General features: G+C 40.2%; 1 protein-coding gene across 2 annotated transcripts in view; it reads right to left on the bottom strand.

The window, feature by feature from the left end:
- Nucleotides 1-14351, bottom strand: part of Arhgef26 (Rho guanine nucleotide exchange factor 26) — a 120271-nt gene that overhangs the window by 23677 nt on the left and 82243 nt on the right. For both annotated transcript variants that reach the window (XM_029567159.1, XM_008840630.2), the window contains exon 10: nucleotides 11786-11940. In XM_029567159.1, coding sequence (XP_029423019.1) covers nucleotides 11786-11940 — 155 coding nt within the window. The remainder of the gene's footprint in view (nucleotides 1-11785; nucleotides 11941-14351) is intronic.

The following is a 14351-nucleotide window of genomic DNA, read 5'->3' as shown; positions in this document are numbered from 1 at the left end:
TGTGCCTCTAATCTCTGTGTATCTGATTATTATTAGGCATAGTCCGTTACTTCCTGAGATCCACCTGAGCATGGATATAAAGTCATCAGGTAGATTTCAATGGTAATGTTTTTCACCTCTACTAATTAACATGGAGCAAATATTTATGCTTCTTCCTCAAATATAACTCAATTTTTTATTTGTTGATTTTTGTGTGTGTATATTTTATACAGAACATCCCAAATAACCTTATTCATCTATACACCCACATCCCAAACGGCACCCTCCCATAGTCTCCCCCCTCCCCTACTGGAACCCATATACTCTATCATTCCTATTACTGTCCACTGTGTTGTTGGTGCCCTGAGCTGTTCTCCAGTGCTTGGCTATCTGCTCAATCTAGTCAGCCTATCTAGAGTTCCTTGTTTTAGGAAGATCAGCTCTTCCTCATCTAGCAGCAATCAGTTGCCAATATTCCTTTAGACAAGATTGGGGTCTGCTGTTCATTTTCCCAGTTCTCTGCTGGGTTACTGTCTGGGAGTTACTGTCTGTCTGGGGTGGTTTTTCAAATATGTGAGAACTCATATCCAATAAATAATTTTGGAAGATTTTGAGAGACATCTCAAAGGAAGATTAAAAAATAGATATTTTTAAACCCACAGATGCACAGACATGAAGACTATCACCAGTCAAGGTGTCTGTGGATGCCTAAGGGTGTATTTGAGTCAACTTCGAGGTAACGGAATGTCTTTGACCACCTGTGGATGACATCACTGACTGAAATATATTACCAAGTATTCAGTAAAATGAATTCAGTAAAATGACTGAGGAACAAAGCTCCAAATATTGCTTTCTTACATCTGAAGGACACTCAGAGAATATAACTGATTGAGCCCTGGTGAGATGGCTTGGTGGGTAAGGGCTGCCTGATCCCTGTCAAGCCTGAGGACCTGACTTCAATCCCCAGGACCCACATGGTAGACGGAGAGAATTAAATCCCACAAGCTGTCCTTTGACCATGTCATTGGTGAGCCCATCTCATTTATAACATCAGAAAATCTCTAAACTATCTATAATTGAACTTACCAGGTTTCTTCTATATGAAGTAACTTTCATATCTAAAAAAAAGATTTATTTATGAGTGCCTATGTGTATGTATATGCACTACATGCATGCCTGGTGCCTGTGGTGGCCAGAGGAGGGTGATGAATCCCTTAGAACAGGAGTTACATGTGACTGTGAGTTGCCATGGCAGTTCTGGGAACCAAGCCTGGGTACTCTACAAGAGCAGTGTTCTTAACCATGTAGCTGTCTCTCTAGCCCCAATAACATTAATCTTATAAAAGTACTGGTTCTTCCTAATTTAACATAATTTTAATCCAGTCAATCCAAATGCAAATCCAAAAATGTTTTGGGGGAGAGGGGAAGGAAGGGATAAATGAGTTAATTTTAAAGCATATGGAAAAATAATGTGCAGAAACAGCCAGAAAGATTGTACAGAAAAAAATGAGAATGAATTGGCCCTGGGACATCTAAGACATCTATAACTTTGTAGCAATTCAAGGACCAGGCATGAGTTGACAGATGGATTAGTGAAACAGATTAGTGAGTTCATAAACTGATTTAAAAAATACCTGGAACTTAATGTATGTGGGTGGTTTTTCAAATATGTGAGAAATCATATCCAATAAATAATTTTGGAAGATTTTGAGACATCTGAAATTGCTTAGAAAGTTTGTATTCTAATCTCATTCCTTAAGCCATGGTACATCCTTAGACTGATTATTTCCAGGTCTGTTAAGAGTGCTCAACTAGGGGATGACAGGACAGGTCAGTCTGATTTGTAGCCAGGGAGAGTCTTTTAAACATGCACTGACCTTCGAGAGCGGACCCATATTAACCCTTATTAGCAAACACCTTAGGTAGTAACTCATGTTGGGCAAGAAAGGAAAGCACTGCTTGACCAAGATGGATCCACAGGGTGAGGGAAAGGCGTCCACAGGCAAGGTCAAAGGTTAGATTGCAAAGGGCAGCTTTTCAACTGCTCTCAGCACCAGCGGAAGGTCTTACACATCAACACACACTGTTCTAGAACTCTTTTATAGCCCAAATACGGCTGATGGAAACCTGTGTAATACTTCCAGTTCTCCCTTCTGTAAAAGGCTGAAATTTAAGAGAAAAAATGTTATATTTGTCCAATACAGAGCACCATAATTCTCAGCATAGTTTCTCAAGATGTAACATGGCTTTTTTAACCCCATTCAGTAGCCTTTTCCATAGGCTTTGTTTAAAACATTCATACAGCCGCTGTCCTGAAAAACAACAAAACCCTCTTCTGGTGCCAAGACAAATGTGTCCTGGGCAGCAGCTGCCTGAGCTTTCTCAGAGCAGCACTTACAGGCCAGGGAAACGGTTTCCCAAGGTCACTATGACTCAGCATCCCACTACATTCAGTGCCCCGGGTTTCACCGTTATTCTTCTGGTGTCTGCATAGCACTCAATGACATGACAGTAAGCACCTGTGACATCCTGACGCTCTATCTCTGCCTAATGCCTTTGGTGACATTTCCCAGGCATCCTTTTCTAGAGCAGATCTACACCCACTCCCTTTGCTCCCAGGGATGTCAGGGTTCTGACATTCTCCCAGGACTGCAGGGACCAGGAGCACACTGGGTTGCCTGACATCAAAAGAAATTCTTCCCGGTTTCCTCCAGGACATGCATGGAGTCTCTTCCTCTGTGGATTTCAACGTATTCCCTTTGCTCTTTCAAAACCGTGATTTCTAAATCCCTGTACTTGCTTTTGTGCTTAAATGGCACGGAAATATGGTAACCGAACACTGCAGACATAGAGGACAGCGAGTCATGCTGGGATTTATTTCAAGTTAAGAGATTAAAAAAACAATCCACCTGATTGGGATTGATTTCATTTGCCGAGCTTGGTTTAGGAATATATGGACAAGTAAGTTTTAAAGAATTTTCAAAAGTAATGAATTTTGGCACAGCAGGTGGGATTGCAGATTTGATTCAGAATGTCTGCTTAGAATTAAACTTCTCACACACTTGCTGTGTGAATGTGAGCAAGTTACTAGCCCTCTCTGTGCTTCAGTTCTCGCATCCGTGAAATGGGGATAACGATACCAATGCCACTAACTTTGCTGTGGAGATTAAGTGAGAGAGTACATTTATTATCTTGTGTGTATAGCTCTTATAATCGAGCCTGGCTTATAGCATTTTTCGGTTTGTTTTCCTACAGAATACTATACACTTAAATTGCCTGAGAGTTCATTAAAAGTTAGTAATCACATATGCCTTGTAAACATGTAAGTGGACCTAGCACAACTGCTGCTAAACAGTCATGTCAAGAGATTCATGATTTGCCAAAGGCTGACTAGCTAAAGGAGCAATATTTATACAGAGACTGCTGTCAAACAACCTTACTTGTTCAGTTCCTCAAAACAGCTCTCAAGACTAACAAATCTGCCACACCCACCACCCACCATCTTTGACAAGTAGACAGGTAGTTAGAAGAGGCTGGAGCCCCTTGCTGAAGCCTTCTCCCTATGGTGACTATGTCTCCCCCACACCCCTTTCCCCACCTCCCCCTTCCCCCTCTTCTCATTCTCCTTCTTTGAGACAGTCTCCCTGTAGCCCCAGCTGCCCTGGAACTCACTATGTAGACCAAGGTGGCCTCAATCTCATAGAGATCTGCCTGTCTCTGCTTCCAGAGTACTAGGACTAAAGGTGTAGGCCACCATGCCCCACCTTAAACAGGCAGCTTCTTAAGTGGGTAACAAGTTTATACCAGATTATAGGAGTCACTCCCCACACTTCAGGTCAGGCTTACCACCACTGATTTATTTCAATGAAAAGGGAAAATTCATACTAGTCCCTGCTATCCTGAGGGGACTGGTTCCAGGAAGCCTACAATTGCTTTGGTAGAGATGTATCTCATATCCAGCACACAGCCTCCTAAATTCTTTAAATCCGGTCTACATTACTTAAAATAACCAACACAATGCATATGTTCTGAAAATTATTATTTTATCATATTGTCTATAGAGTAGTAGGAAGAAAGTCTGTCCAAGTGCAGCACATCCCCCACCCGCTTTCTTCTACTTGCCGTCCACCACTGGCTGAATTCACGGGAATAAAAAGCTACATATGAGTGCTTCCTAGTCAGTGGTAAGCGACGGTGCCAGAAACTGTCACCCTCTACAAAAGTGTTCCCGATTCATACCATTTGGGGGAGAGTAGGAGCAGACCAGGCGTCAGCCCTCACCTATCTGTGCTGGCTGATTGGGGCAGATAGCCATTTATTCCTACATCACTCAAATTTCAGAGGCCATAAATTCAGGTGTGCCTGATGAAGCAATGACTTGAAGATTTCAGACATTTCCTAAACAATAAAATACAGTACAAGAGGAATAATCTGATTTGTGGTAAGATTTTTAGAGAGACGTACACAATGCTGGATTAACACTGACAGTATCAGTTACTTAGTGAGGACTACTGATGACAATCAGAGCTCCGTGTATATTGTTACTGAATTCTCACACACTGCATGATAAAGATGACATCATTACTCCATTTTACAGATGGGAACATTGAGATACAGAGAGACTGAAACTACCTCCTCCAAGGTCATGTAGAGCTGAGCCTAGCTCTCTCTGACTCCTGTGTTGCTCAGAAGTGGCAGCTAGCAACACAGAATACTTATCAACTCTCCTTAGAGGCATGGAGGAAAATACTTCATGAAACCAAGTTAATCAAGAGTGTGGAACAGAGAGGGAAAGTTAAATAAAGGTGGAAATGATTCATTTCTCTCTGATGCTTCCTCACCCTCTTCAATTTAGAACCAAATGCTTTAGCGGCCAGGGATAACCACAGTTAGTGTTCCAGGAATGAAAGAGCTCTGAATCCAAGTTGTATTTCTTTTCTTTTTAAGGTTGATTTCCCAAGGAAGGAACTTATCCTCCAGTGGATGACAAATGCTGTCAGGTGACTTCAGTTTTCTCTAATGAGGAAGAACATGGTCATGAAAAACTCTCAGCGGGACGGTACTGGGCTCGAGATGCTTCCAGAGAGCTGCTACAGCCATAAGCCACTGGGCATTCACACTTGCTAAAATCTAAGTTTTAGTGTAAGGCTCTGATCTCAGGATGTTGCCCCACTGGCGATCTGCTACAGAAAAAGCCAGCTTATAAAACCTGAGGACTTGTCACAGAGCTATGCCCGTATAAACTATTTAAGAAACAGCCACCAGGAAGTGAAATCTATGGCTGTAAATGTCTTCAGGAAGGAAATGCTATGAGAAAGATACATTTTGCTGCTCCATCAGCTACAGTTGAGGGAGTGGGAAACTCACGAATACAACTTGGTTTTAGTTCCAGTGCCGATTTCTCCTTTAGCCGGGAAAACTATAACACAAAAACAACACGTTGAAAGTGCTTGAAGTAAGTGTTTCTCAAACACAGAAGTATAAGTTTCTAAGCTATTTTTTTTCTTAAGGACAATAGAGAATAGGGGGAAATATTCTAGAAAAATGAAATCAAGAAGTAATGAACAGAAAAAAAATCTGAGCTTCTGGAAAGAGACTCAGGTGGTCATGCCTACCGAGATGCCTTAGAAAGATACAGGCTGAGCATACCTGGTTCAAACTGCCATCAGATGTGTTTTGGAATGCATAACTTTTCAGATTTTAGAATATTTGCATATATATAATGAGCTATTTGGAGAATGGAACCAAAGTCTAAAAATGAAATTCATCCGTTTCATCTGCACTTTATACACATATCCTAAAGGTAATTTTAGAACAACATATATATTCTAAAACAATACTTTATTTTTATTCTTCATTTATTCTTTGAGCATTTCATAGATGTATACAATGTATTTTGATCATATACACCCACTTCCCTGCTCCATCTCCTCCATGGAACACACATAGCTATAAACTTTCCTTCTGGGCTAGTGAGATGGCTCAGTGGGTAAAGACACTTGCTGCCAAGCCTGGCAACCTGAGTTCAAGCCTCAGGATCTGCAAGTTGTCCTTGTAACAGTGTTTTTAATATTATTGTTTATAACAAAGTTTTATAGTGTAGAATTTTCTATTTGCCAGCTCTCAAAATTTTTGGACTTCTGGAGCACTTTCGATTTCGAATTTCTGGATAAGAGATCCTCAGTTGTATGTCTTTGCCTCAGTGTTATCATCTGTAACATGGGATGCAAGGCGGCTGTGGTGAGTCGATGATGTGTTGTACACACACACTATGAGGACAGTGAATGGCCAAACTGTATGAGCTGTTACCACTGGAGGAGTACCTGAAAGCATCATGGCTCAGTCATGCAGGGGTAGAAAACTAAGAGGATGGATGGATGGAAAACCAGTCAAAACTAAATTTGATTTTGGCATGCTTTTGGTATTGTGACTAACGCCCTGATTAGGCCCGTCTATCTGCCTGCTTGCAGTGTGCTGGCTGGCTGACCAGGGCTATTGTGAGCAAAGGAACCTTGCCAAGCAGACACTCAGTGAGCCACAACTGAATGGCTAACTGTGGCGAAAGGAAGTGGACCCAAAGCTGTCACTTTTGGAGACTAAGATTAATGCCTTTATCACTCCCTCTACGCGAAAGGCTCTTCTCACTGCCAAAGCTACTCATGCATTAGAAGGTGTCCTACTGGAAAGAGGTTCTTAGTTGTGATTGTTACCCTCTTGCATCTAGCCAACTGCGATCCCCTCTGGCTTCCTTGCCCTAGCTGAGGGACATAGCCTGACTGAACCAAAATGAGCACAGCTCTTCTGGAGATGGAGAAAAGAATCCCCCTGCTGATAATAAAGGAAAAGCCATTCCAGGAAAGCTGTCTTTTGGCGGCCTGTTTGTACATATCCTTTGGAATGAAATGCCTGTAACTGTCAGAGCCACGTACAAGCATGAGGCTCTATGCATGGGGGCAGAAAGTGGACCCCAACCCAAAAGGAATAGCAATTGGAAAGTGCGTGGGCTCTGGATGCCAATTCAGGCCTGGACAGCCCACTCTCAGTCCCCAGGTGTCTTACAGTTTGAGCCACTATTATTTGAGAATCCAGCTGAAAGGCTAGTGAATGATCCAACAGTGAATTTCTCAAAAAAGGAAAGGGCAAGCAGGCTTTCCCAAACTCACTTGATTTCTCTGGGTTTTTTTCTTGGTTGCATGTATGAGAAAACATAATGATTCACTGTTTTCACCGTTTAAATGCATTTGTATGAGAAAGTATTTACTTGCAGCCTAAAACTTTGACTAATCCTATAATGCAAAACAAAAGAAAGTACAAAAAATGCCTCTGTCAAATAGTTTTATAGTTTCACAGGCTTTGCAAATTGAGGTCATAAGGCATTTATAGAAAAGTATATGGGTAATGCTTCAGAAAATGTGGGAAAAATGATTAACAAGACCCAGGTTGATTATGAAGATTAGGTAATCAAAGTGTTTATTTAGGAGTTGGGGGTGTAATTCAGTTGGTATTGCTTGTCTAACATACATGATGTCTTGGATTCTATCCACAGAACCACTAAAACCATGGTAGTATATGCCTGTAATCCCAGCACTCTGGAGATGGATGCGGCAGAATCCAGAGGTTCAATGTCATCCTTGGCTACAGAGTGAGTTTGAGGCCACCTGGAGATAATGTCAAAGAAGGGAGTATGGTCATGCTTTAGGTTTGCTGTAGAGTCCCTGCATGGACAGAGGCCTTTCACTAAGGGGAGAATGGACCCAGGAGTAGTAGTTTTGATGGAGAAATCAGGACATGATAGCAATCTGCGAGACCTTCCAAACAGAGAGTTCAAGTCATATGACCATGACAACACTGAAAACATAAAAATGGTTAACATAAAAAATGAGTGGCCCATAACTAGCTTGGGACATTGCTGCCCATTTCTTAACTATATGTTTAAAATGAGGGGATGGTAACAAGCCAGGGAGTGCAGTGGGTTCAACTGTGTGCTACGAAGAAGCTTGAAGGTTTCCTACCTCCTAGAACTATGAATGTCACCTTTAGACATAATGTCTTCGCAGATGGAATCAACTAAAGGTCATGCTGGATTCAAGCAGGTTCTGCATCCAATAACTGAGTCATAAGAAGTGGGAGACTCAAAGTCACCCAGAGGCATGGAAGAGAGGATTGGATGGAAACAGGCAAACTAAAAAGAATGCTTGGAGCCACCAGGGGCTAGAAGGGACAAGGATGGAGACTTTCTTTGGGCCTTCGAGACTCTTACACTGTGAGAAAATAAACTCCTGATGTGTTTAGCCACTCACTTTGTGCTACTTTGATACAGTAGTTATAGGAAATTAACAGAGAGACAAAAAGTTTGTTCTCAGCTTCAGATAAAATTAGGTGAAAAGACTTCGGTCAGATATTAGACATTAAATGAGAATGTATTTTACAAAATGTATTTTACAAAAGAAATATTTTGGGAGTTTGGATTTATTTTCCATTTCAAAACTGGGACCAACAGTACTTAACCCATAAAGCTGTACAGGTGGATATATCAGCTTATTATGTTATTATTAGGCACATATTAGATACTACATGTTAGTCCTTATTAACGTATTAGCACTACTTGGTAGTCTTGTAATTTTTTAACCACAATACTAATATTATTGCTGTGTCAAGCCACACAGTTGCCCATGCTGTCACTACGCACAGAGCAAAGCTGGTTTGAGGTCTGCTGTAATTCTAAAAGTGGCTCTCACTTGAGCAGGCATTATGCAACATCTAGAGATGGTTTTGTCCTCACAGTGGGAAGAGGTGCTACTACCAAACAGTGGGTAGAGACGAGGGATGCCAATTAAACCGTAATTATACAGGATCACCCCACAACAGAGAACCACAGGCCCCAAATTTCAGTACTACTGAGTTTAGGAAGTGTGTTCTAGCAGTACTTGGGTAGCTTCTAGTCACAACTTTCAATACCAAAGGATTCACTTTCTCATCAAAAGTGGTCAAATTACACTCACCCTTTTGAAACTGGGTAGAACACACTATTAACAAAATGCTTCACAAGCAGCCCAGAGTTGATAAGACCTATACATTTTTTTCCTGATCTAGGCACATACTAAACAAGCCAGGAGATATGCTCAGCACAAATCATCTGCCAGTCTGGACAGGAGGAAGGAGAGTAACTGTCCTCCTATGGAACCCCTCAGTAGCAGGGAAGGAAGTCTCAATGTACCAAAATCCACTGGAGACCCAGCAGCTAAACTCCCTGACTGGACCCTGAAATTACAGTCAGTCAGTGGGTGGTTGGATCAGTCCTAGAGAGCTGGCACAGATAATGACCCCTTATCTCTCCCTTGTAGCCATGTCTGAATTATTGCCTGACTCAGTACTGTTGTATCTGCTTCGCTGCTGCCTCTGGCATGCAAAGCATCTGCAGTTGCCTCCTTAAAGCTACTGTGTAAATACAGCAGGACATACTGTACATTTTAAAACCAGTCTGTTTATCAAGCCTCTTTCCCACATACTTAAGTCATAAACAGGTTGAGTGTCTAATGCTATTTCCTCAATTGAGATGAACTTATCAAGGCAAGAAAATGTCAGTTTGGGTAGAAGTTAAATTAGGTCTTCAGGCCGCCCCTCCACTGGAACTATGTCTTGCTCTTTCTGTCGTTAAGATTACAAGTGTAAAAATACTCGAGCACATAAATGTAGCATAGCTAGATCAACATGAAATATAATGGCAAAATCACCTGTGGAGGGCAAAGCTGGCAGCTAAGTAAGATGACATGCCTCAATTCTGCAAATTCTATGCGTACTGACGAGCTCTGTGCAAGTTCAAGAATAAAAGCTTCACTGTCCTGGTTTAAGTAATACCTTTACTGTCGACATCCAATTGTCAGTTAACATAATCAAAATGGCTCTAATATTTAAAACTGGGATGGTACTATCAATACATAGTTATTATTCAAGCCAATAAGTTGAATATTTTTTTTGGCCCACTGAGTCAGAAGATATATTTCAACAGCTGGAAGATGTTCAAAGCTAAGAGTGCTGGCATTGAAAAGGACATACATAACACCAGGCATGGTGTTACACATGCATGTTGAGAGCCAGGCATGGTGTTACACGTAAATGTAATCTTATCAGTCAGGAGGCCTAAGCAGGAACAATTGAGAGTTAGAGGCCAGCCTGGGCTGCAGAATGAGTTTTTGACTGTTCTGAGATAAAGAAGCCCCATCACAAACCTCAACATTTCTGAAAAAGAAACCTTTATAAAAGCCAAAGAAACATGCTATTTTGTAGGAAACCACAAGACAAAAGGATGGAGAGATGGTTCAGTGCTTAAGAGCAAATGACCTGATTTCAGTTCCAGCACCCACATCCAACGCCCTCTTCTGGCCTCAAGGCACCTTCCCTTACATTCATATACCCACACATAGACGTACATATACATAATTTAAAGTAAAAATATGAATATTTAAAAAATAACTAGAACCATTTAGATGACCCTCATTTTAAAAATATCTTTCTATATCCTTGGAGACAGAGAAACATTATCTTTCCTAAAATTATTATTTATTATAGGCATCTATATTTACCATAGTCATGGTAGAGTTTTTAGGGGTAGACCATAAAGTTTTTCACTTTACATGCACAGGCATACAACTGAACAATTCGTAATAAAGTCTGATTAAAAAGAAATGCTCAATCTTTGCTTCCTTTTCATCTGAATTATCAATGCACAAAGCCAACAACTCAGAACTAGCTTTGAAATAAATCTTTCATGATAAATTTGGACATTCATTTTATATTTTCATAGGTGGTCTCTTTCTACATCTATTGCTGAAATTTCATCCTCTGAACTACTCCTGTTCTATAGTGTGCCATCAATTCACCCCATATTCCTCATCCTTCTTGGTGATAATGAGCATGTCCTTGAAAAGGAAGAAACAGACTTGCTGTTTGGATGTTCTATAGTGTGCCATCAATTCATCCCACTTCATTCATACATGGAAGTATACCACAGTTTTCCGTTTTTATTCCCAGTCAAATTCTAGCAAAGATGCCGTACCAATGGTAAAACAGTTTAGAGCCCTACATGTATTTAGTGATGACATCACGTAATAGAGTACTATCTGGGAAAAGGCTGAGCTAAGGAATGTGTGTGTGTGTGTGTGTGTGTGTGTGTGTGTGTGTGTGTGTGTGTGTGTGGTGTGTACGCAATGTGAGAAGGGGAACTGTTTCAGCCTTGTATGGTATTCCTCCTGGACAGCTCCCTAAAGAAAGGCATGAATGAACAGCAGAAGGACGGACAAACACTTCACCATTCAACTGGTGTGCTTCCTTCCCTCCATAAAAAGTATAGTCAACACCTTTCCATTTGTGGGCACACTTCTTAGATGAACGACCATTAAGGACAGCAGCACTTAAGGTACTAGAAACACTGGAGTCACCCCCTGGCCAGTTCTTAACAGTTTATTCTAGTTTTATACAAAAGTTCTATGGCAGAAGAAGTTTTTAAAAATGCTCTGGGCATAACCAGAGTGCTACTGCCCCAGGGCAGAAGAGAATGACTGATGTGGATGTATCAGATGCTTAGAACACTGGCTTGCACACTGTAAAAGTTCAGTAGAATTTGGCTGCAATTACAAGATTAGTAATGATGCAAGTCTTAACTATACTGGTAATTAAAGACAGTAAAGGCCAAAAGTGATTATATTCAACATGTAGGTACTATACATCTGCCACTTGAGCTGTTGAAGGATGACCACCATTCCAGGCAATGGAATGAAGTAGCCTGTAACACTTGACTAAGGCTCACCTCTTCTTCTTGGTGATAATGAGCACGTCATTGAAGAGGAAGAAGTAGACTTGCTGTTTGGACGTCCTCTTTGAGAACAGCACTGTGTCTTCCACGTAGGCCGTCAACTCACCTCTTTTCACTAACCATCGGGAAGAAGAGACGAGCGGAAAAGGCTACAGAGAGAGGAAAACTCAGTGTCCACAGCCAAGTGAAAGGTCACTAAGAAATTATAATCAAATGATGCATCTGATGGGCACATCATTATCTTATAGGTTAATAGCAGCAAAATGCAATGAGAGGAATACAGTTCATTCTCCAAGAGCAAATAAGCATTTATTTTTCAATATTAATTTTCCCAAACACAATTTGCCCTATTAATTTAATTTGCCCTATTAATATAATATAATTTTCCCTATTAATATAATTTTCCCTATTAATTTGCCCAAACAGAACTAAAATAAGAACATGTTATTGGGTCATAAAATTATGACTTCTATTAAAGAAAATGAGACATTTAAAATAAAAAACCTTAGTAATGAAGTCTACCTTATTTTAAATATCTGACTGGCATGTGGAAAGACAGACAGCCGTAGTTGCTGAGAGACAAACTGAAATGTCTATATTCACCATGAACTGTAGGAGACAAAACACTCCCCAAACTTAAGTTTTGTCTACAGACATCTACTCAGTAACCCTCTGAGGAGAACCTGTTTTCTAGTTTAAGGTACTTTTCCTTGTGTAAATATGTCTCTGAAACATGAGGCACTTTCTGATTATGAAAATGAAGTTCTTCCAAGGAGATCCCTTGAATGTCTCAGGAAAGGCTGCACCCAGAGAATTCCGAAACACCTTTCCTCTATTCAGTTTTGTACACACCAACTAGAAATTCTCAAAACCACATAATACTTTGTATCCTTTACAGTTCTTGCCTCTCTTTTAAATAAGTTACTAGATTTCTCACTGCCAAAAATTCAATTTAAAAACATATATTCATAAATAAGCAAAACTTCCTACGTACACAAAATACAAGCATTAATATGGTACAATCAAATGTCATCCTACTCAGAAAAATAATTAAAAATAGCTAAAGGAGCCAGGTGTGTTGGAGCACGCCTTTAATCCCAGCACTCGGGAGGCAGAGGCAGGCAGATCTCTGTGAGTTCAAGACCAGCCTGGTCTACATAGTGAGTTCCAGGCCAGCTGGGGCTACAGGGAGACCCTGTCTCAAAAAGACCCCCCCCAAAAAAAAGCTAAAGGAAATTGAGGATATTAGGGAGGAAATGAAAAGGCCAAGAAAAGATTTCATAGTTCTCCAAACTATAAATGGTTTTTATAATAAAAAGTTGTTCATTAGTTATTTACAAATTCAACAAGAAGATCAAAGATTTCATCTAACTGCAAACTTTGCAAACTGACTATTAAGGGAACTTGTGGAGTTTCCAGCCGCCTAAATCTTGAATCAGACAACAGGAACAGCTGAGCCCTGAAAGGTCAACACACAGGATTGCTTAGATAACCCCGAAGGTACACCAGTGTGCTTAGAGGTCACTACAAACACATGAGCCAGGTTAGGTCCTCCCCAGGGCTGCAATTTCTGGAACACAAGGCTGTCTTGCCATTGGGTGTGAGTTCTCAGGATGAACCAAGCACAGTTAAGATGAAGTTTCAACATATTTTGACCCTATGCTAATTCCTGGTTTAAGGGCTAGGGAAAAAGGTTTTTACTGCTTTGTCGTTTTAAAGCAGATTTAATTTTTATGGAATCTTCATGTTCTCCTAAGAAATCCCAAGTTTCCACCTATTCAGCCAAAACTGACAGTAGCTTTCGGTACCTCTGTGCTTCTTTTGAAAATAAAACTGCTGTTACAAATACTGAGAGAAAAGTCTCTTTCCTCCTGTTCCTCAACCCACCCAGTTCCCACTCACCAACTACTGACTGTACAGGTAAACACACACTAGGTCATTCTGTGTCTTTTCCAGGCATCTTTGGTAGAGAATTTTTTCATATAAATTTTATTTTTCCACTTAATGATATATAAGATAGTGTCTACTGATACCTAAAACTTCCACCTCCCAAAGTCGACTGCTATTATGTTACTATGGTGTGTTGTGCTCATTTAATCAGTCCTCTTTGACAGATAATACAGACTGCTTTCAATCCTTGGCTAAAACAAACACTTCTTGAACAACTGCATGTAATATTTATGTTCATGAGTACATAATAAATTCTTACAAGTAGAATTGCTGGGTTACAATAACATGCATTGTAATTGTGATAGAAAATTCTAGATTGCTGTCACTGGGGTTCCATCCATAGCATGTATAAAATTGTCCTTTCCTATAATCGCACCCGAGAATGTGTTCTCACATTTTTGGATGATATATAAAACTAAGATTTGTTAGCTTAATATCCATTAGTAATCTTCTGAATGAAATAAGTATTTTTTAGGAGGATGAAAGGCTTTTATTTGCCAATTCTTAAGAAAGAGATTCATAAAACATTTATACATCTTTATAAGACATGTTTATAGGCAAAGGCACTGTTTTTATCTTTATTTATTTTTAATCTTTTACTTTATGTGTA

This window comes from Nannospalax galili, unplaced genomic scaffold, assembly GCF_000622305.1.
Source record: "Nannospalax galili isolate Female #2095 unplaced genomic scaffold, S.galili_v1.0 scaffold59, whole genome shotgun sequence".
Lineage (NCBI taxonomy): Eukaryota > Metazoa > Chordata > Mammalia > Rodentia > Spalacidae > Nannospalax > Nannospalax galili.
This window is presented reverse-complemented; position numbering and strand designations above follow the sequence as displayed.